The sequence below is a fragment of the Sphaerodactylus townsendi genome, linkage group LG11 (assembly GCF_021028975.2).
Source record: "Sphaerodactylus townsendi isolate TG3544 linkage group LG11, MPM_Stown_v2.3, whole genome shotgun sequence".
Lineage (NCBI taxonomy): Eukaryota > Metazoa > Chordata > Lepidosauria > Squamata > Sphaerodactylidae > Sphaerodactylus > Sphaerodactylus townsendi.
The window spans coordinates 3029284-3052645 of record NC_059435.1 but is presented as its reverse complement, the minus strand read 5'-3'; the positions used below and the strand labels follow the sequence as shown (position 1 = coordinate 3052645).

The 23362-nt window shown below is 47.1% G+C and overlaps 2 protein-coding genes and 1 long non-coding RNA gene across 9 annotated transcripts in view; 1 reads left to right on the top strand and 2 right to left on the bottom strand.

The window, feature by feature from the left end:
* The window catches only part of THNSL2 (threonine synthase like 2), a 38333-nt gene extending 22840 nt beyond the window's left edge, over positions 1 to 15493 (bottom strand). Inside the window, exons 1-3 of one of the 6 annotated variants that reach the window (XR_007245735.1) lie at positions 14933 to 15492; positions 14237 to 14488; positions 6315 to 6509 (exon numbers count right to left, since the gene is read on the bottom strand). Coding sequence is in view for 5 of the 6 variants with exons in the window: in XM_048510632.1 (XP_048366589.1) it covers positions 6315 to 6509; positions 14237 to 14488; positions 14933 to 15446 (961 nt within the window). In the remaining variant the exon portion in view is untranslated. Of the gene's footprint in view, positions 1 to 6314; positions 6510 to 14236; positions 14489 to 14932 lie in introns of all 6 variants that reach the window. The other 5 variants (XM_048510632.1, XM_048510630.1, XM_048510633.1 and 2 more) reach the window with 5 other exon arrangements.
* LOC125440722 lies at positions 14050 to 22116 on the top strand. Its single transcript, XR_007245736.1, has 3 exons — positions 14050 to 14306; positions 19569 to 19666; positions 21474 to 22116. It is a non-coding gene; the product is annotated as an uncharacterized LOC125440722 (long non-coding RNA).
* SMYD1 (SET and MYND domain containing 1) overlaps positions 16546 to 23362 on the bottom strand; it is a 45478-nt gene continuing 38661 nt past the window's right edge. For both annotated transcript variants that reach the window (XM_048510644.1, XM_048510645.1), the window contains 4 exons: positions 21429 to 21521; positions 19268 to 19431; positions 17625 to 17793; positions 16546 to 16909 (listed from right to left, as the gene is read on the bottom strand). In XM_048510644.1, coding sequence (XP_048366601.1) covers positions 16745 to 16909; positions 17625 to 17793; positions 19268 to 19431; positions 21429 to 21521 — 591 coding nt within the window. In that variant the 3' untranslated portion in view covers positions 16546 to 16744. The remainder of the gene's footprint in view (positions 16910 to 17624; positions 17794 to 19267; positions 19432 to 21428; positions 21522 to 23362) is intronic.

Below are 23362 nucleotides of genomic sequence, written 5' to 3'. Positions count from 1 at the left end.
TCAAAGACCTTGGGAACCTTTCACACCTCTTTGAAGATGTGCTGGCACCAGGAGATTGTCAGGAAAGGAAGAGGGAAACAGAGAAATGTTTGCAAATCATACACAACAAGACAGCAAGGTCCAGAATCATGTGCTGTATGAATGTCCACTGTATGGACCTTATATTGTGCTGTTACTATGTGCTGTTCTGTTCTGTCTCCCCATTTCACTCCCCTGGTGGGGGGATGGAACAAAACAGTATGAAGATTCAATGTTCTAAATACTTAATAGATTTTTAATTATTATTTTTACTTATTAATTATTATCGTTTTATTACCTATATAGTTCCTCTTGAAAAAAATCTTTTGTTTTGTTTTTATAATGAAGAGACAATTATCAAAAGGAGGATATTCTTGACAGTGAGTCAAAATTACTCTTATAGGTAACAGCAAGATTATTGAAAGTTAGTTTAACATGATGGTCTGGAAGGTATATATTTATAATTAAACACTATTAAATAGTTATAAAGCAAATTAATGAAATGCTTTAGGAATAATTGGGCACATATTCAAGGGCAACCCAATATTTAGCTAGATAATAGAATACCTAAGCTAATGTTTACTTAATCTACTTTTCCATCCATGCTCTCTATTCAATTTACTTAAAATGTATAGATTATGTTTAACAATTCTCTTTCATTCTGATATCTATTGTCTCCTAATTATATTTGTAGTAACTATTATAATTTTCTTTCTGAAGAAATTAATCATGTATACAAAAATAATAATCTTGATTTTGGATATGGAATTTTCTACCCTCACTTAAAGTATTTTTAGTTGGTTTTTTGCCACTAAGGAAGAGGTAACGGGAATTAAAGGGACGCTCTATAATTTAAGGGTGTTTTTCATATTAAATATGAATTATAGATTGCTTTCAGTGAATGTGAATGGATTGAACAGTCCAAGCAAGAGAAAAAGAACTATGAATTATTTGATTCAACTAAATCCAGATCTGACATGTATTCAGGAAACCCATGTAAGAACAAGGGGTTCAAAATACTTACTGTGTAACAGATTAGGACAATTATTTTACTCATCCATAAATAAGAAAAAATGAGGAGTAGCACTCTACGTTAGAGAGAACCTAAGACCTAAACTGATAATTGAAGATCAAGGTGGGAGATATGTGGGAGTGGAGATAGTAGTGAATGAAGTCAAAACCTTTGTATTAGGTATATATGCCCCAAATGAAAGGAAAAGTACTTTCTTTAAAGAACTGTTATAGGTTACATCAAAATACATGTATGAACACTTAATTATCAAAGGAGATTTTAACAGCATTGTAAATAATAATCTAGACAGGAGGGGAAGAGGCCACAAAAACCAGCACAATCCTGCCAAAAATTTTTTTCGATCTCATGGAAAACATGAAATTAAAAGATGTATGGCAAGAGAAAAATGGTGACAATAGAGACTATACATATTATTCTAATAAATACTTTAGCCATACGCGAATAGATATGGTCTGGGAGTCTAGCCAACTTTGCTTGCAGACCGAAAAAATAACAACACTCTCAAGGTACGTATCAGACCACAATCCACTTAGTTGGTGTATAGGGAAGAAAAAGACTAAATTGGGAAATTATACAGTTAAAAATTGGATCTCACAAAAGAAAGGAATAGTAGGAAAAATAAGGGAAAGCTTAAAAGAATTCTTTAAGTTTAATAATGGCTCGATTAAAGACGAGAATATAATTTGGGACACGAGGAAAGCCTTTGTGAGAGGTATTGCTCGTCAGTATGAATGTGCCTTTAAAAAAGAAAAGAGAAAGGAAGAGATGAAGATGACAAGAGATGAAAAGAATTAAAAGAAAAGGAATTATTTAGAAAACCAAGGAGTACAAAAATTAAAAGAAAAAAAGCATATATTAAACAGGAACTAGACCAAAAAACCAAACTTGAGTTGGAAAGAAAAATGGCAATTAAATTAAGGAAAGATAAAGAGAAAAGAATAATTTCCAAAATTAAAGTGGAAAGTGAGATATATTTAGAACAAAAGAAAATAGAAAAGACCTTTTTGGAATATTATACAAAGTTATATAAAGAAGAGGGGAAACAGAAAGAAGAAATGATGACTTATCTAGACAAGTGCAAAATAATGAGTCTCCCTGTAATGAAGAGACTCTTAATGCTTTAAATAGAATTATTACAAAAGAAGAAATAGAAAGAGTAATTGATTCAATGGATGACAGTAAAGCCCCGGAACCAGATGGTCTAACCAGCAAATATTATAAAACGATGAAGAGTATAGTTCTTCCTAATTTAATAGAGATATTTAATGGAGTGATGGAAGGTAAAGGAGTTCCCAAATCTTGGCAAGAAGCCTGTATTCCACTAATTCCAAAAAACCAATCTATTATACTTGAAGCCTCAGAATACAGGCCTATTTCATTGCTTAATGTCGACTATAAAATTTTTGCCAAAATTTTAGCTAACAAATTAAAAGAAGAAGTTATGGCTAAATTTATAAGCGATGATCAAACAGGTTTCATGGCAGGGAGAAGTGGTAGAGAAAATATCAGGACAGTCATAAACATGATTGAATATTTGGATAAAAACCCGGGGAAAAAGGCGGCCTTAATCTACCTCGACGCGGAAAAGGCCTTCGATAATGTTAGTTGGGAGTTTCTGAGCAGAACACTAGATAAGATGGGATTCAAAGGTAAAATAAAAGAAGCAATTGACGCAATATATAAAAAACAGAAAGCTTTCATTTTGATTAATGGCTCAACAACAAAACAATTTGAGATCAGCAAAGGCACCCGTCAAGGTTGCCCCTTATCACCTCTACTGTTCATCTTACAATTAGAAATGTTGGGGGGGGGGAATTACTCAGGATGAATCATGGAAGGGCATTAGAATAAAAAATTACAGTTATAAATACAAAGCATTTGTGGACGATATTGTGCTGTTTGTTGAAGATCCACTTGAAAATATAATAGAAATAAAGACTAAACTGAGGGAATTTGGTGCAGTCTCAGGATTTAAGATTAACGAAAACAAAACTAAAATATTTACAAAAAATTTAACACAGAGAGAAAAAGAGAAATTACAAGATCTATTGGGATTTAAAGTTGAAAAGAAGGTGAAATATCTAGGGATTAATATAGGGGAAAAGAATTATACCCTGTACGAAAACTACTATAGTAAAATTTGGCTAGAAATAAAACAAGATATAGAAAAGTGGAAAAAATTACAATTATCATTTATGGGAAGAATAGCCATTATAAAACAGAATATCATGCCTAAACTAATGTATCCTTTCCAAAATGCCCTGGTTATACTCACAAATAAGACATTGAACAATTGGAAAAAAATATTAGTCAATTTTGTATGGAAAGGAAGAAAATCAAGAATAGGTTATATCAACCTAATAGAAAAGGAAAGAGGGGAGTTGAGGCTTCCAGACATACAACTTTATTACGAAACTAACATCTTAACATGGGTAGTAGATTGGGTAACACTGGATAAACCTAAGCTACTCTCCTTGGAAGGATATGATTTGCAAAAAAGGGTGGCACTGTTATCTCTGGCCACTGGAGGAAGGTAAGGAGAAGAAAATATTCCAATCACACACAATTAGACAAATATTATTAAAGATATGGACAAAATATAAAAGATTCCTATACTCCCACACCCCCAATTGGCTTTCAAGAGCAGAAGCATTGAAAATTCCAGAATTCCATGCAAATGGAAATTGGCCAACATATAATGAAATCCTGAAAACCTCAATAAATGTATACAAACTCAAAGCTAGAGAAGATTTATTAAATAATGGAAAGCAATACCACTGGTATACATATATGCAACTAAAAGAATCATTCAGAAATGATTTAAAACAAAATGGATTCCAGAAGAGATTAAATGAATTTGACGAAATAATTCAAAAACCTAATTAAAAATTAATAAGTAAAATATACAAATTAATTTTAAAAATTAAAACTGAACAGGATGTGGTAAAAACAGTTATGATTAAAGGGGCACAAGATATAGGGAGAAACATCAAATTAGAAGAATGGAGTACTATCTGGACAAGAAACCACACTCAACCAATTTTAAGGAAAATTTCATTAAATTATATAATAGATAGTATCTAACACCTTCTAGGTTGGCCAAAATGGATAAGAAAAAAGATGATAAATGTTGGAAGTGTAGAAAAGCAACAGGCACACTAATCCACATGTGGTGGACGTGTGATAAGATTAAAATGTATTGGAAAAAAATCGTAGATAATATCAACAAAATTCTAAAAACTAAAATTGAACTAAAACCAGAGATTTTCTTGCTTGGACTGGTAGATAAGGAGATAATAAAAAAGAATATTTTGTTCCTTTACATGGTAACAGCGGCCAGAATCCAAATTGCGAAATTTTGGAACTTGAAAAAGCACCAACTCAGATGCATTGGGAAACAAAACTACAAGACGCAATGGATCGAGAAAAATTTGAGACAATTTAAACTATATAAAGCAGTCCTGATAATTATAACGTTTAAGCAAAAGTATATACATTGTATATTATACAAATTTTAATTATATGTAAAACAAAGTGATGCAGATTGATGAAAACAGCCATGTGAAAAGTTGGCTGAATAAGTAAAGAGATAAATTTTAAAGTATATAGTGATCAACAGGCAGAGATCAGCAGGCAGATGGATAGGAAGTATCTGCTCACTCTTACCTGTTGGGTGATTTTAGTTTATTTTCTTTAAAAAAAGGAGACTTTAAAAAATGTATAGGTCTTTGTTAGTCTATGTTAGGTGGATTGTTTTTTGTGTTATACTATCATTCTCTATTGTATTATAATAATGTACAATTTAAGAAGAAAAGGAATGATTACTTGATTGTATGTTGTTAATTTAATAAACTAATTAAAAAAACAATCCACCCATACCCCAAGATCTTGTTCATACACACTGCTACCCAGAACACTGGGCTAAGAGCCTAGCTAATCTGGTCTCCTATTTCCAGCAGATGGCATCCAGATGCCCTACCAGCAAGGTGCCATGCTGACAGCTAACCCATCAATCCAGAAATACACTGCCTGCAGATGCCACAAAGAAAACTCTCCTAGGCCGATTATACAAGAAGTGCAGGCCAGTGTTCGCCACAGCAAGATTTCTTTTACGGACATATTTTCTGGAGCCCTGCTTTCACTTTCCACGCTCTTCACAGCAAGTGAAACCACTTATGGCATGATTTAAATCTTGCTTCGCCGCCAGAGCAGGACCGATTTGCTAGTGGGCACAGCTTTGTCCTGGACCTCTTCCTCCCACACATGGACAGCCTTCCCACTCCCTTGCAGCACTTTGCACACCTTTCCCCTCATCCCCCTTAATGCTGCCACCTCCTTCCTGCTTCCCTAGACAGATCTCTCATATGTATAGTGGCGGCAGTGGGGGGATCATCTCTGTCTCTGTGTTCAGCCTCTCCTCAGCACAGCACAGCCTCAGTTGCCAGGTGCCCTGGAGCCTTCCACCTCGCCCCCCTCTCCATGCTGCTGGCTCCTTCCTGCTTCTCTAAAGTGCACATATTGAGAGATCGAGAGATGCATATTGCAATATAAAGTTACAACAAAAAGGGCATTTGCAGACAACAGAACAAGCAGGCGTCTTTCTGGCTCCATCCCACCCCCCTCTGCTCCTCTCCTGGGCTCACTGATGGCTGGGAGGGATTTTAAAACTTTATTTCAGGCAAGGTTCTGTTTTAAAACCAGCCTCTCTCTTCAATTCTCTTGCAACGGTAGCAGAGCGTGCGTGCGTGGAGGGAAAGGGAGTGAGGGAGAGAATGTCAGCTCTGTGCCTTTAAAGCTATTGATGGGTAAAGAAAACCGGGAGAAGCAGAGACCCAGCAGACAAACTGCACCACGTGTTGTGGGCTGCCTTCTCGCATGTAAACAGAGAAATGTAAGGAGAGCCCTCTACAAGCCCACTGCATAGAGAACAGGCTGGACCTAAGTGTTCCATCAGTAATGGAACCTACTTGAATCCCTGTCAAAAGTCCTTGGTCATCATTACGTTTTGTCGCCACAAAGACTAATTCAGGATGTCAGGTGTAGTGCAGATACAGTTTTACAATTGGGGTACATTAGAAAAGGCAGAGACCCACACCACGGGCCAGAATCAATAACAAGGTTATAGAAAACTGGTGAGTCATCCCACTGCCAAGCTAAGTGATCAAGTTCCTGCACACAAACAGAAACGATTAAAAACATCTTGTCTTAACACACATTATTAAAACTTAGCCAAAATCCATACAAAGTTCCAGTATGAACATACCAACAAGAATTGTGATATGCTTCTTCCTCTTCTTCAGAAAGTATTGTAGAAACTGCCCTGTGCAGGACAAGGATAGATCCTTAAAAGCATAGGTCGCCCCGTGCCACAGCTCTAAAACATTTAAGCCATTCTTCAGCCTGGCCAGATGAACAACATCTTTGTGTCTGAACCTGCTGAAGGCTTGATCAATCAGCTCTAGAAACAGACAAAGAACATGGTTAGCCTGAGAACGCGCAAAACTCATTTGCAATTACTTCATTCTTCAGTTCTCAGGAAGTCAATCCAATGACAGACCTGAATTTTAATTTTAAAACTATGACCCCAGGCAACTTGAAATTACAAGAGGTCTTCTCCTGCTCCAAAATAAAGAATGAATTCTGAAAGCTGCATTTCTAATACATTTCTAATAAGCACACATTTCTAATAACTCACATGGGTGTATCAGAGCCCTCTGGGGATGGGGCGGTATAAAAGCCTAATAAAATAAATAAATAAACCTTTGACTCTATTAAAGGGACTGATTCTTTCCATTTATCAGCATCTGCATAGCATTTCCCTGTAGCCAGTTACTTCAATTCAGTTCAATTCAATGACCTTTATTAGGCATAAAAACCATCGGCCAGTTACTTCACTGCAGAAACAGACAGGAGTTTCCTCCACTTGCCTTTCAAAAGAGCAACAAGGGGTCCAAGAGTACATTCACACTCCTGCAACTGCAAACAGGCATGCGATCAGGCAGTCACAGGTTTCAGATCACAGTATGGTCTGGCCACCCCAGCAAAGCCCATTCATAATTGTCCCAAGCAAAATGCATAATTTTGAAACACCCAAAGAATGTATGGCTGGTTTCCATACATTCTCATTCCCCACAACGGGTACCCCTTTTAAGCCGTCCTGCCCATCAAGAAACCTCCCCCGTCCCAGCCCAGCCCAATACACCCTTTCCACCTGGTATGGCAATTTCCCAGAAGTGCCATAAACCATTTGCTCTGCTGTATTGCTAAAGGTAGTATTGTTGAAGGCAAAGACACAGTGTGTGTAACACACCTTTCTCTGTGATAGACCTCTGAAGATGCCAACCACAGATGCAGGCGAAACATCAGGAACAAGACCTACCAGACCACGGCCACACAGTCTGGGAAACCCACAACAACCATCTGCTCTGCTGTTGGCTTGGTGGTGCATGTATATGTGTCATGGGCTACAGGGCCTTGGCAGTATATATCAGGGGAACAGCCCTGCCTTACCAGGTAGGGGTGCCATCTAATCAGCTATGACAAATGTGCCCCACTGACCCACCAAATGTGTGTCAACAGCAAAAAGGAGACTGTAATCATAAACGGGTCCAAGGCTTCTGGACTTGGGAGGAGGCTTGTCAGCCTTCCAGTCCGATTTCCTGCTCATGACAGGAATCTTCAAGCGAGTGTGTTTCCAGCAGAAGGGTGTCCAGACAGTGAGGGAGTAGGGCCCTTCCCTGCTCGCTTTATTCCACACATAACCTGCTCTCACCATTCGTAAGGTTCTTCGAATATTCAGCAGTAGATCTGGCCCAGGTCAATCCTCTGTCCTAGCTAGAGATGTAAAGGCCGGGAGGTGGGGGGTGAGGGGGGGGAAGGAAGCAAGGAAGGATGAGTAGTCTTGCGTTTGAAGAAGTAGTAGTCTTGGGAGATTTCAATTATCCGGATATTTGCTGGGAGTCAAACTCTTCCATGAAAGTCAGATCCAACAAATTTCTCACTTGCCTTGCATACAATGTCATGGTCCAGAAGGTGGAAGAAGCAACAAGGGGAACGGCTATTTTAGATCTGCTCCTGACCAATAATGATGACCTGATTAGTGGAGTGGAAGTGGTAGGAGCCTTAGGGGGGAGTGATCATGCTCTCCTGGAGTTTGTTAAACAGTGGAAAGGGGATGCTAAGCGTAGTCAGACACACATCCTAGACTCCAAGAAAGCAGATTTCAGCAAGCTTAGGAAACTACTGAGTGTGATCCCATGGTCAAAAATACTAAAAGAGAAGGGAGTGCATGATGGATGGGAATTTCTTAAAAGTGAGATCTTGAAGGCACAATTTCAAACAGTTCCAATGAGGGGGGAAAATGGGAGTTAAGGAAACCAGAATGGCTGCCTAAAGAACTTTCAACTGAGCATGCACAAGAAATGGAAAATGGGGGAAATCACCAAAGAGGAATTCAAACAAATAACCAGGATGTGGTTCTATGATTCTATGGCCGTTTCCGCACGGCCCATAAACGACGGCCTGGGGGCAGTAAAAACGCCGCCCCCAGGCCGCCGTTCGCACAGGCGCCGCTGCTGCAACGCCCTCCTCCGTTCTACTCACGATGTCCTCGTCGTCGCCTGCTGGCCGTTGGAGCCCCGCCCACACTGTCCTCCGACCTCCAGGGGTCGGAGGGCAGCGTGGGCGGGGCTCCGACAGCCAGCAGGCGACGACGAGGACATCGTGAGTAGAACGGAGGAGGGCGAAGAGGCGGCTCCGTGCGGAGCCGCCTCTCCTGCGGCGGCCTCCGCTTGGCCTGCTCGCATGCTTGCGTGCGAGCGGCCTTGCGCCCCCATGCCGCCAGCACTCTTGGCGGCGTGGGGGCGCAAGGAGGCCGTGCGGAAACGGCCTATGTAAGCTTACCCAATTTGTAAGCAGAACTCAAAAGCAAAACCAACCTTCAAGCACTCTTTCCAAGCTCAGTGAAGTGATTAAATCCAGAGCATAATCTCTTAGAAACATAGAGTTGGAAGAGACCCCAAGGGCCATCCAGTCCAACCCCCTGCCATGCAGGTAGACACAATCCAAGCACTCCTGGCAGAAAGCAACCAAGCCTCTGTTTAAAAACTCCAAAGAAGGAGACTCCACAACTCTCCGAGGCAGTGAATTCCACTGTCAGGAACTTCTTCCTGATGTTTCGGAGGAAGCTCTTTTCCTGAACCTTGAATCCATTACTCTGTGTGCTCTCTGTGCTTTAGACAATTAAAAGTGAAGGGCAACAGGTATATTTAGAATATATAATCCTGTCAAGCAAAGTAACGAGCAGAAATGTGGATTGTGCGGCACGTTAAATTAGAATAGTTATCTCTCGAAAGACCAGCCGTTTTACCTCAGAAGTTCATAAAAACATAAGCAGAACTTTACTTAAACCGAGAGAAAAATAAACAGTATATACATATCAACAAAGTATCTATATATATAAAAAGATAACAGTGTATTTGTTAGTGGTACCGTGTTTCCCCGAATATAAGACAGTGTCTTATATTAATTTTTGCTTCCAAAGATGCGCTATGTCTTATTTTCAGGGGATGTCTTATATTTCTGTATTCTGTTCGTCAAGGCATGCTTCCAAACAAAAACTTTGCTACGTCTTACTTTTGTGGGATGCCTTATATTTCGCACTTCAGCAAAACCTCTACTATGTCTTATTTTCCGGGGAGGTCTTATGTTCAGGGAAACAGGGTAGTATAACTCAGTAACTGCTGGGCCAATTCCTATGAAAATTCCCAGCCACTATAGTCAGCCAGGCGAGAGTGTTCTTAGATGTTCACATACCTGAAATTTCACACCTGGCCCAGGTAAAACGCCTTTTTCCTGGCGCTCCCTGGTGAAGGACATGCAGCTGCCTGTGTGTAACTGTCACCCTTAGAATGTTTGTGCTGCTTAGAATGTTCACTCAGACAGCCAGATATGAGCAGTGAAAAAAGCACATAGGCAGTAACTCGAGTGGAAGTGAAACACATACACACACATACACACGAGGGAGAGGGAAGGGAGGGAGAGGGAGGGAGGGGTGGCATGCAAGGGAAGAGAGGGAGGGAGAGGAAAGGGATGGAGGGGGAGGCATGCAAGGGAAGAGAAGTGAGAGAGGGGAGACAGTGAGGGGTGGCATGCAAGGGAGGGGAGGCAGGTGGCCCAGCATCTTGATATGACCCACCCACCCTAGTGGAGGGAGAGGGAAGGGAAGGAGGGGGAGGGGTGGCATGCAAGGGAAGAGAAGTGAGGGAGGGAAGAGAGTGAGGGGCGACATGTAAGGGACGGGAGGGAGGGGCCAGGCACCCTAGATTCCCTGAATACTGCGGTTACAGTTAAGAAAACCAGGCACGCATTACTCAGGAGTAAGCTTGGTACAGCAACTGTGACATACTTTGAATGGCTGTGTCGCACCCCTCAGAGGGTTTCCTCAGAAGCAACACCCATTGCCACCAACCAAACTTACTCCCAGGTAAAGGATCATGACCAGCCAGCCTAGGTGTGTGGGAGGTTTGCCTTTCCATTCCCCCCCCCCCCAGGAATGTGGGCACACACATCAATGACATCGCACAGTATCAGGCTGCGTGTTTGCATGAGCACGTACTGCTGGCCTCTGCAATTGATTTGCTGCCAGTGGCGTTCCTGCCTAGGGATAGGGGGTACCCTATGTCCCCGGGCACCCCCCATTTGGTCACGTGGGGGGCGCCACCATTTCAGGGTCGTTTGTGTGATTTTTAAATTTTTTAAGTGTTTTTCACGTTCTGGCCTGCAGGGGGCGCATTTTTAAGGCTAGCAACACCAAATTTTCAGGGTACCATCCAGAGACTGTCCTGATGATACCACCCAAGTTTGGTGATGTTTGGTTCAGGGGAAGCAAAGTTATGGACACCCAAATGGAATGCCCCCATCCCCATTGTTTTCAATGGGAGTTAACAGGAGATGGGGACTACCCATTTGAGGGACCATAACTTTGGTCCCCCTGAACCTAATTTCACCAAACTTGGGTGGTATCATAAGAATAGTTACCAGATGATACCCTGAAATTTTGGTGTCACTAGCTTTAAAAATACACCCCTTACAGGCACCCCAAGAAAGTTGCCCAAGATTCTTTGTTTTGCAGTGACTTTGCTCCATTGTAGCCAATGGGGAATTTCTGAGTGTGAAGGCAGGCTGCACATTTTTGAAGATAGAGGCACCAGACTTTCAGGGTGGCTCCAGGAGGGCCTCCTGGTAATATCATCCAGGTTTGGAGGCCTTTACTTCTGGGGGTTCAATTTTATGGGCCCCCAAAAGGCTTATTTTGTTTCCACGCTCCTGCACATGAAAGCCTGCGGGCTGAGTTCTCTCAGAACTCTCTCAACTCGTTCCCCCCACCCACTCCAGAAGCAAAGCTCACCAAGCTTGGATGCTATTACCCAAGACCTCTTGGAGCCACCTTGAAAGTCTGGTGCCTCTATCTTCAAAAATGTGCAGCCAGTGCTTACACACTCAGAAATTCCCCAGAATCTGCCAGGCTCTTCAGCAAGTTCTGGGGTGGGAAAAATTACTTTTCCCACCATAGACTTCTATGGGGCTTTCTGTTATGCCCAGATGGCTCTGTGGTAGAGGTTTCAATGGGAGGCACTGTGGTAGGGGTCTTGCTCTGGGTGGGGGCATTTCCTGCAGGGCTGCTGGTGTGAGTCTCCTGAAAGGAACCAACCAAATTTGCTAAAATGCTGTGGGCACCAAGTCGAAGGTGAACCTGATGCCCACAGCATTCGGCCATCCCAGGCAAACTTTAGTGCCCCCACCCAGAGCAAGACCACTACCACATTGCCTCCCATTGAAACCTCTACCACAGCGCCAGCTGGGCATAACAGAAAGCCCCATTGAAGTCTATGGTGGGAAAAATAATGTTTCCCACCATAGAACTTGCTGAAGAGCCCAGCAGATTCTGGGGAATTTCTGAGTGTGTAAAGCACTGACCACACATTTTTTAAGATAGAGGCGCCAGACTTTAAAGGTGGCTCCAAGAGGCCTTGGGTAATAGCATCCAAGCTTGGTGAGCTTTGCTTCTGGAGTGGGGGGGGGGGGAGTTGAGAGAGTTCTGAGAGAACTCAGCCCACAGGCTTTCATGTGCAGGAGCGGGGAAACAAAATAAGCCTTTTGGGGGCCCATAAAATTGAACCCCCAGAAGCAAAGGCCTCCAAACCTGGATGATATTACCAGGAGGCCCTCCTGGAGCCACCCTGAAAGTCTGGTGCCTCTATCTTCAAAAATGTGCAGCCTGCCTACACACTCAGAAATTCCCCATTGGCTACAATGGAGCAAAGTCACTGCAAAACAAAGAATCTTGGGCAACTTTCTTGGGGTGCCTGTAAGGGGTGTATTTGTAAAGCTAGTGACACCAAAATTTCAGGGTATCATCTGGTAACTATTCTTATGATACCACCCAAGTTTGGTGAAGTTAGGTTCAGGGGGACCAAAGTTATGGTCCCTCAAATGGGTAGCCCCCATCTCCTGTTAGCTCCCATTGAAAACAATGGGGATGGGGGCATTCCATTTGGGTGTCCATAACTTTGCTTCCCCTGAACCAAACATCACCAAACTTGGGTGGTATCATCAGGGCAGTCTCTGGATGATGCCCTGAAATCATGGTGCTGTTAGCTTTAAAAATGCCCTCCCTGCAGGCCGAAAAACACCAAAAATACCCCCTCCAAAAGCCCAAATACCTTGCATTCACATTTGTTCATATTTGGGCAGGACATAATTGGACACTTTTTGTCCAAATGTGCCCAAATTTGCCCAGATTCCAGCTGAATCTGGTATTTGTTTCATCTAAATCTCCAACCCTCCAAAGGGAGGTTGTTTCAGGGTGGGGAACAGCATCACTTGCAATTTTAAGTTTTGAACGGGAGACCCCAGACATTCTCCCTTTAAGCGTGGACTTAAAAGAAGAATCTGAGCTCCCTAGATTTAAGCACCATTGGAAAGTGATGCTGTTTGGGGGGTGGATTCCACTTGGAGGTGTTTCTTTTGAGAGAAGATGCTGACATTTGTACTTGGTAAAATGTTTTGCTGGGGGTGGTTTGTGAGAGATTTACATGCTTAATACCCACTTGCACTGGCTTGGAGTTGTTTCTCAGGCTAACAACCTACCTCATAGGGTTGTTGTGATTAGGAAATTAGGAAAAGAGTTGGTGGTATGTTTTGCTGGGAGTGGGAGGTGTTTTGTGAGCTGGTGCAAAAATAATTGTTTGTTCATGGTGGGGGAGGGTGGCCGCCTATTCGCGGGGGGGGGGGGGGCGCCAAACTCAGGTTTTGTCCCCGGGCTCCAGTTTGCCTAGGTTCGCCCCTGTTTGCTGCTACTGTTCCTTCCCCATTTCACCACAATAAACCACAGCAATGCATGGCCGGGCCCTGCTAGTCACATATATATAGTTACATTCACGGCCCATAGTTTGTTAAAATTTGGCTGTGATAACATGCAGTATCTTAGTTGGAGCACTTTTACATAGCATTTGGTTTCGATCAGTATAGAGAGAAACCTGTTTTCATTCAGTCAGTCAGTGAGAACACGACCCCAAGGGCCAAGGGAAAGCTTCCTGGAGTTCCCTGCTGCTGCTGCTGCTGCACACAAACAAGGCTGAATGTTCCCACAAAAAGTTCCTGGAGTGAGAGATCAGCTCACACTCCTGAAACTTCCATGGGAGTCGCCAGACTGCACTGGGGAAGCCACGTCAGTGGGGGGTGGAAGGGAAGAGAGGCTGCTGAGCACAGCTGGAGCAACAGGGATGGAAGGGACAGAGGACTTGGGGCTTCTGCCACCTCATCCGGAGTCAGATCCTTCTCTACTTTAACCGCCAGCAGGCAGTGGCAGGCCACTTTTGAATGCCTGTTGCCTTGGAAACCCTACAGGGCCAGTCATGGGCTGGCCCACCTCCCAGCCCCTTTGCCATTTGAAGGAGCCTATCAGTGCCAGGATCACAGCAGGTAGGGATCCCATCACAAAAGGCAAGTGTCCAGCAGCAGCAGCAGCAGCAGCAGGGCGTGCCAGTGACTCCTCCTCTGCCAGGAAACAATCAGAGTTCAAGTAATTTAGAGGAATTCCCATCTAGGTCTAAAACATGTAATAGTTCTGAAGAGGAGTCCAGGCGCTGGACGTTCCCGCACTGAGCACGTGTATGGACGCACCCTTCAAGTCTGCTTCCGGGATCAGCTCCGCTGAAATGAAGAGGGAGCACAGCTGTCCCACCAGCTCCGGGTAGGAGAAGGCGCGCCATCTCTGCAGGGTGGGCCAGTCCAGGGCTGGGACCGCTTCCGGCATGAGAAGGCCCCCGTCTGCGGCATAGCCGGAAAAGAGGGCCGCCTCGAAGTCCACGCCTCTGGCCCCGGGGGCTCCCCGGGTGCTGACGTAGCGCATCCTCTCCGGCCCCCCCTCCGGTCCTGCAACACAGAGAGAAGGCAAAGGGCGCCTCGCCCGTCTAGTCTGCTGCGGCCGGCCGGCCGGCCAGTCTGCCTGCCCCCCCCCGCTCCAGCCCCTGCCCACGGGGCGCCCTCGCAGCCCCCGCCCGGCTCCTCTGGAGCCCCTCCCTGGAGAATCTAAGCGACGCGGGCCCCGCCGACCTCTTCGGGTGCCCCGGAGCCCCTTCATGGGCGGGGAGGGCGCGAGCGGCATTTGCGCAGGCTGGGCCTCGCGGGGGCACTGGCAGCCTTGACGGGACGGGCCCCCTCCGCCGGCCACGGTCATGAGGCGGGGGGGCGGGCGCAGAAATGGGGCTGCCTGGGAACGGTGCCCCTTCCTCCCTCCGGAGGGGGGGGCTCGCCTGCTGGAGCTGCGCCATCCCCCTCCGTCCCTCCCTCCCCGCCCGGGCCCCCAGGGTAACTCGCCTCTGCCGTCGGTCGGGCGCTGCAGCCGGTGCAGGGGGCGGCCCGGGCTTCCCTGCTCCACTCCCCTCCCCGGAGCGCCGAGAGCGCCTGAAGGCCCCGTGCTGCGAAGGCCCGGAGCCCCGCGCCCACCATCCGGCGCCCTGCTGGAGCCGAGGTCGGGGAGGCGCTGCGGAAGGGGAGGGGGCCCTGCCTGACCCACCCCAAGGCCCCCTGGCCGGGCCCTTTCCCGAGGCTGGCTGGCGCCCGGAGGCGACCCGGCGGGGAGGCCGCTGCGCACCTGCTCCTGGCGGTCCTTCTGGGCGGCCAGCCCCGCGAGGGAGGGGCGAGCGGGCGAGGAAGAAACGGGGGACCAGGCGGGGCTGCCGGCCCCGCTCAAGAGCTCAAGAGCCCCGCTCAAGAGCTGCCTGGGGTGGGGCGCCCGGGTGAGCGGGTCGGGACCGGAGCCCACATGGGGACCTCGGGGACAAGTGCTCCGGGCGCCACCTTGTGGTGGGCCCAAAGATTGCAGGTTCATTTGTGGCTTTATTTTTTTACTGTTGTTTTTTTCAATTTTGGCCTGCAGGGGGCGCAGGTTTTAGGCTGGTGGCACCAAAATTTCAGGCTATCGTCAGGTGACTCACCTGATGATACCAGCCAAGTTTGGTGAAGTTTGGTTCAGGGGGTCCAAAGTTATGGACCCCCAAAGGGGGTGACCCCATCCATTGTTTCCAATGGGGGATAATAGTAGATGGGGCTATCATTTTGAGGGTCCATAACTTTGAACCCCCTGAATCAAACTTCACTAAACCTAGGTGATAGGATAAGGATAGTCTCCTGCTGATACCACCCAGGTTTGGTGAAGGTTGGTTCAGGGGGTTCAAAGTTATGGACCCCCAAAAGGGGTGCTCCATCCCCCATTGTTTCCAATGGGAGCTAATGGTAGATGGGCTACCCTTTTGAAGGTCCATAACTTTGGACCCCCTGAACCAAACTTCACTAAACCTGGGTAGTATAATCAGGATAGTCTCCTAAAGATAGCCTGAAATTTTGGTACTGTTAGCTTAAACATTGCTCTCCTGACAGGCACCCTCAAATTTTCCCTGGGTTTTCTCTTTAAATCCACCCCCTTTGGAGTGGATTTAAAGGGAGAATCTAGGCTCCCCCCCTTCAAAGAATAGCATCACTTTCAATGTTGTTTAAACTAGGGAGTTCTGGGTGTGTTCAGATTTGTGTGTTGGGGCATGTTCTATAACGTGATAGTGACTTTGAGATGACTTTGTGCAAAAAAAGGTTGTTTGGCCGTGGTGGGGGAGGGAGGCTGCCCATATGCGGTGGGGGGGGGGGGAAACAAAACTCAGATTTTGTCCTGGGCTCCATTTTCCTTAGCTACACCACTGCAGGAGCCTGTCCTTCCTCGTGGGGGGCGGGGGGGAGGGGGCAGCTCAGAAGGGTGGGGGACCCGCCGCTAAACCTTGCTCCGGATTCCGAAGAGGCCGCAGCGCTGCTGCTGCTGCTGCGTCTTCGCCGCCTCCCCCCCCCCCCCCCGCGTCTCAGTTGCAGTCTGGGGGGGGGGGGGCTCTGCATGGGCGACAGGCGAGCCGAGGAGGGAAAGAAGGCAGCGGTGGGGAAGCCGCGCGGGTCGGGGTCGCTTTATTGCCCGTATCATCGACAAGCAACATTCAAAGCCACTCCCTGTGAAACACACGAGCCCGTGGAGGGGGCGGCTGCCGCTGCCAGCAACACGTTCACGGGCACACGCAACCCGTCTGGCTGCAGCGGCCGCCGGGGACAGGAGGGGCCCGCCGTCGCCGCCCAGGCGGGTGTGGGCGTGAGTTATTGCGGCTTCTTCTGGAAGAGGCCCGGCGGCGGAGCGTCGCTGGCGGGTTCGGGCAGGATCTGCACCGGCTGGTTCTGCAGAGCGGCTTCCCGCATTTTGTGGTACAAGAATTCATTCTGCTGGAACAGGCGCAGCTCCATCTCCGTCTGCACTCGCATGGCCTGCACACAAGGGAGGGCGCACCAAGGGGAGAAGAAAGGTCTCAGAGAAGGAGCCGCAGTCCCGCCGGGCGCCGCGCTTTGTCATCCCGGGCGGCCCCACCACAGCGCACCCCCCCTCATTTCCCGGCCCCCCAGGAGGCCACCCACAGCTCGCAGGGGCGCCGCGCAGAGTGGAAGCGTTTTCCTTTGGGGGGGGCGTCCTCCCTCCCGTGCCTTTGCTTTGGGGGAGGGGGCCTGAGGGCGGGGCTCGAGCGGGCGGCACAGAAGCAGAGGCGAAGCCCCCCCCCCCCCGGGCCTGGCCATTCTACCCGGAAGCAGGGAGAGGGCCGGCGGGTGGCTGTGCTGCCTGATTCATCCCCCCCCCACCTCACCCCCTCAGCGGCTCCAGCTCTCAGGCCAAGATTTACAGCTCCTGAGCTGGGATGTGGGTCTTGTCTTCTGAAGAAGGGGGCAGATCTCAAAATCCATAGGGGGCATTTCTTGCGCTACAGACTGCTTTGTTTCCTTCCTGTGTTTTTGAAAACCTGGCAGCAGCCCCCCCCCCCCCCCGTCCCGCTGGGAGCGTCTGCCTTGTCTTGACGGGCACTGTTGCTCACTCAGGCTTCGGCTGAGCCAAGGCTACGAGCACACAAGTTGGATTGTGGGAGAGTGTCCACGCGCAGGAGCCCCCGTTTGTGCGTTGTGTGATGAGCCTGTCAACACGAGTCCAGCCTACCTCCAGGTCTTTGGTGATGGGGTGGGTCGGGCCGTGCGTCACCAGCAGAAGCGCATAGGCCTTGCAGAGCATCTCATGGCCCACTTCGATGAGGCCGGCGTGCCAGTGGGTCACCCCAGTTCTCATCAGGGCCATCCCCAGCTGTGCATTGTTGGGGTGATAAAGTTTCCTGAGGTACAGAAGAAGAAGCCATCTTACTCCTCTGCATTTCCAAAACAGCTTCAGTGTGTCCGGGGAGGCTTGGATCTGAAGGAAGAGCTCTGGCCACCCCCCACCAAAAATAACCAGTGCCAGGAAAATGCCCCCACCGCCCCCACCTTTCCTGTTCACGGCACTGGACGCTGCTGTGAGCAGAATTTGCCCTTCAGACCTCCCCTGCTCAGCGCTCCGTGCTAAGTGAGCAGCCCAGGGAGTAGGCACCTGTGCGGGTGCAGGCAAGGGACGCAGGCGGGGGAGGGGGTGCTCGGGGATGGGGGGGAGCAGAAGAGGCCACCAGAAGGGTCGGTGGTGGAGGGACCTGCACTCTCTGGAGGACAGCCCAGCCTGCTCGGAAGCAAGGGCCGGCCTTGCTCATCCCACTGCTCTTGGGGGTTGATCCTGCAGGGGGGCCCTGGCCATGGAGGCCACCAGAAAAAGTCCTGGCAGGCTGACGGCTCGCAGGGCCACCCCAACCCCCAGAGCGGCAAGACTCGCCATACGCAAAGAGCAGCCGTCACTGCCAGCCAGCTCCCGCCTCTTGCAAGGTGGGGGTCACCCACGGCCACAAGCTGACAGGCACCTCCCCCTCCCCGCCGCCCCATGTGCGGTGGGAGGCCTGCTCTTCCTTCCCCCTCCTTTGGGGAGAGCAGGGCTGGGGGTGGGGGCTTTCCAGGGCCATTTTTGCCTCCTGGTCTGCTCGTACACTCATTGGCAGCCCAATACAGGCCTGCTGGCCGTGGCTCTGGTAGTCTGGAATGGGCTACCATAGAAGCAAACGGAAACACCCTCCCGCAGTCACGGTTTATTTTATGGAAAGCATCGCAAGCAGCAGCACTCATTTAGAGAGCTTTCCCAATTTTTCCCTCTACAATTGTGGGAGGCAGTTGATGGGAGGTGTGCCGTTTGTGTGTGCAGCTGCCTGGCTTCAGGGTGTGCATATTTTAAAATAAACAGAGACGGGTGGATGGAGAGACCAGCCAACAGAGAGATCTACAAAACCCAACAACACAGCATGGTTAGAAGTGCATAGGTAAGGACAGACTTTGTCCTACCACCGGCCTGATCTGAGGATGAAGGTCACAGGATGTCACCTGGCGGGGAGGAACAGCAGTAGCCCCCAGAGGCCAGTTTGGCAGGGAGGGCAGTGGTCTTCCAGACTGTGACCCGGGACATTATTCTAAATGAGGGGGTTGCTGCTTACCCAATAAGAAGAAATAGTGAAATTTGCTACCACTTCTGGCTCTGTGCCAGCACGGCACCTGCACAAACATCTGTGGTGGGGGAGGGGGTTGGGAGGGAGTAATATGGTGCACGCCTGTGTGCTGAGGCGCATCGTGCAATGCTGCAGTGGCAAATAGCTGGCAGGATGATGGGCATTTTAATAGCATAAAAGTAAAGAGCCCTCTGATATGCTGCTGACGGGCAGCTGCTGTTGTGTCACGTACATGTAACCATCAATCATCCGCTTGGAGTAGCCAGCCGCTTCATTGATGTGCTGGAGGTAAGAGAGAACTTCGGACAAGATGCTGAGGATGCGAAGCAGGTAAATGTTTGTGTCTCCCAGAATGGGCTCCTGCTTTGCCAGACACTCTCGACACAGCTTCACAACCTGGCGGGTCCACAGAAAACAAAAGGAAAACATGACGGAATGTTCTGCCTCTGCAACGCACACCTGTGACAATGTCTACAACCGTTAACATCAGGAGCACAGACATTCCCAATGTTTTTTTATTTATGCCGTTTCAGAGATCTGCCGGTGGATGCTCACAGCCTAAAAACACAAAACATCCAGTAATATCAACTGACAACTGTTAATCCCAGTCAACAATTCCAGAAGCACACAAGTATGTGGAATGTCATAATATAGAAAAAAAGAGAGTAAAAATTCACTTAAAGGTCATCTTCTAAGTTAGCAGAAGTTTGCCCAACCCAAAGGCTGGAGACAGTCAGTCTAAGGGCAATTAACCTTTAACATGATTGGTGAGTTCAACTGTAACTCTAGACCAATGAGAGGCTGATGCCTGGGCGGGGAAAAGTATTCAGTTGGATGTATATGCAATGCTTTGTATATGCTATGCTAAGTTGAGATAGAGACTGAGTTGAGTTCTATGTGTGTTTAACTTTGTTATTGCTGAAGAGTTCTGTATAGTATTATAGTCTAGTACAGAATAGTTCCCTGTGGCAACTGCTAAAGTAAAACCTTCCTATTGAAAGAACATCTTGCGTGGCGAGTATTCTTTTCCAAGTGTGTTAGGAGGCTGCAGTGAGTGCAAGAAGACTATATATCTTCTCATCTTATCAGAGTAACTCTGCTGATATGGAACCCACGGGAAAATAACACTTTTGTTCCAGAGTGGAATAACGGTGACAGAAAAATACTTCTTTTGACTACAGTACTGATACACCAACTACTTATAAATTCTGACCCTGTGATTGCCTTGAAAGCTGTCGTGTGCTGGGTTGTGTCCTTTTTGTGTGACAGCAGAATACACAGTGGCAGGACACCGGGGAAATTACTCAGGCACGCACCTGTGCTGAGAACAAAAGGAAGTCAGAGCCCATTCATAGCATCAAACTCATACAAGGAGCCTTTATTAGATAACTCCATTCTAGATAGGAAAGTGAAGAGATGGGGTCTTTGTTCCAGTCTTGCCAGCTCTGGTGAAGGACTGTTGTTAAGTCCCAGGAGGGGGAAAAATTCTGATTCTTGTATTATGTCTGTTCTTTTTCTTATCCAGGGAGGCTGTTTGTGATTGGAAAAAATGGCATGGGGGGGGGGGGGGGGCCAGAGGCCCACCTCCTTCACCCACTCCTTCCCATTCATGTCGGGGGGGGGGGGTCTGCTTCAGTGCTGCCACAGCCTGTGTCCAGAGCCTACCCCCAAACCTTAAATGGCCTGAAAGATCTGTTGGATACTGGTTAACTCTGTTATAAAATTCAGAGCACCAATTATGACCTTTTGTTGATTAATCAAATAATACTAGCATTAATTGACATAAGCATAAAAACAATTGTTCTTAAGACATCATTAACAACTCGGTTTGAACAATCCCTTACACCTTGCAGACACCAATTTGTAGCCCAGAAGCCCTGTGGGAAACTATGTAGTCCCACTTACTCTGGCAAGGGGTTCCTGACAACACCAGATCCAGCGCAGCTCAGCATTGGCCCAATTCCTCACTCTCCCCCCACAACCCTGCTTGAAATGTGTGGGAAACCCAGCCAGCCAGATCTCTGCTTGTGGCTGCACGAGGGGGACTAAAGTCCATGCTCCCCTCCTCAGACTGCTCACTGGTCAATCTCTGGGCTGCTGGAGTATCCGGGGAGTGCGGTGGGGGAGGACACCCAATCTCTTTGGGCAGTGAAGGTCCAAATGTTACCTCCAAGTTATGAATATTGTAATATACCTTCTAAACATCCTTTAATGGTGACCACCACAGCCAACAGAGGCAGCCCTTCTCTCTAGCCCTGTGCCCAGCCAGAACTTCCCTTCAGGGGACAGAGCTGAGATGGGTTCCTCGCCTCCCTCCTAGGAGATGAGATAGGAAGGAACCATAACTCCTGCCCCCTGTCAAGCACCTGGGGGGGGGGGTGTTTCTGACTTACTTCATTATAAGTTCCCTCTGACCGAGCTTTATCAATCTTTTCCAGAGTGTCCTTAGAGAACTGGATAATCTCTTTCACTCTCTCCTGGCAAGGCTGAAAGACGAAGGGAAAGTATTTAAGAGTGCACCACACTGTTCGTGAAACCAGGTTAAACTCTGACTTTGTCTCCTTTCAGCAATAAGAATATTTATATGTTGAGCAATTCTCGTGTTACATTCAATGCATGTACAGCTAAATGTAATTGAAACCCCACATTTCTCCCGGTACTGTTCCCCCATTTCATTGGTAAACACATAGGGTATCTATGTGTTCACTGTAACATGTGAACGGGGCTGTTAAACACTCAAGCAGGATAACCAGTTTCTTAATAGATAACAACTAAAAGAACTTAACGAAGAGTCTCTTGACTTGGTTCAGTAGTTTCTGTGCTGTCATACTTGATTCTCTTAAGGAAAAAAATCACACCAGCCTGCCAACCACTAGGTCACACCCCCAAAGCACAGAGTCAGAGTTATAAGAGACCAGAAGGGCCATCAAATCCAACCCCTGCTGTGCAGGAAGACACAGTTAAGAAAGGACTCCTGACAGATGGCCATCCAGCCTCTGTTTAAAAACCTCCAGAGAAGGAGACTCCACCACTCTCAGAGGCCGTGCATTCCACTGCCAAACAGCCCTGACGGTCAGGAAGTTCTTCCTAATGTTTAGGTGGGATCTCTTTTCCTGCACCTTGAATCTGTCACTCCTTGTCCCAGTCTCCGAAGTAGCAGAAAACAAGTTGGCTCTATCTTCAGCAATGACATCGCTTCAAATATTTAAACATGGCTGTCATGTGTCTCCCCTTAACCTTCTCTTCTCCAGACTCAACATCCCCAGCTCCCTCAGCCTCCTCTGAAAGGGCATGGAATCCAGACCTTTTACCATTTTGGTTGCCCTTCCAGCTTGTCAATATCCTTCTTCAATTGTGGTGCCCAAAACTGGGCACAGTATTCCAGGTGAGGTCTGACCAATATTAGTGTTATACTTAATTTTACTTTATGCTGATGACGTGATACTGATCTCTAGATCTCAAGTGGGCCTTAAAAGGCTCCTTAGAAAAACTATGGAGTACTGCACATCTAACTTCCTGTCCTTAAACCCAGAAAAAAATAAAAAATTGTCATCTTTTCTAATGCATTTAAGCCTTCTATATGACTTATTAATGGGGTTACAGTCGAACAGTCCAAGTCCTAACCTTCCATCATAAAGCCACATGGGCCAGACATAGAGATATTGCTGTAAAAGAAAGTTATCACACTGCTTCAGCAGTGGTAAAGTTTTTTCACACCAAGGGAAGGGGATATGTCTCAGCAGCTATAAAGGTTTTCAACTCCAAGGTAGTTCAGCAACTTCTCTATGGAGTTCCCTTATGGATAACTGCATGGAACAGGTCCGTTGAAAGAATACAATCTGGTTTCCTCTATAAAATACTCGGATTACCACACTCTGTACCATATGCTGTACTATGCTTAGAAACTGATCAGAACCTACTTGAAACAAGAGCATGGCTGAATACATTCAAGTATTGGATCAAATTATGTTTTAACTCTGATGTGCGCAGTTTAATATACACTGCGCGCCCAGACCTATTTGCCTCCGAATGGTATCAACTTCTCAAATCAAAAATTTACTCAATAGGTTTATTACTTGAAGATCTTTGTATGCTGACACCCAGAGAGATTTTCCGAACCTTAAAAAGTAGACTTCTAGAACAGAAATATCATATCTTGTTGGGGCAAGCAAATAAATCATGCTCACCCCTCTCTGTCGGAATAATACCGGAACAGGGGCACATAGCCAAATATCTTGAATTATTAACTGAACCCCAACAGAGATGAATTATCACAAGGACCAGATCCAATACCTTCACATCGGCCATTACAAAGGGTCGTTACTTA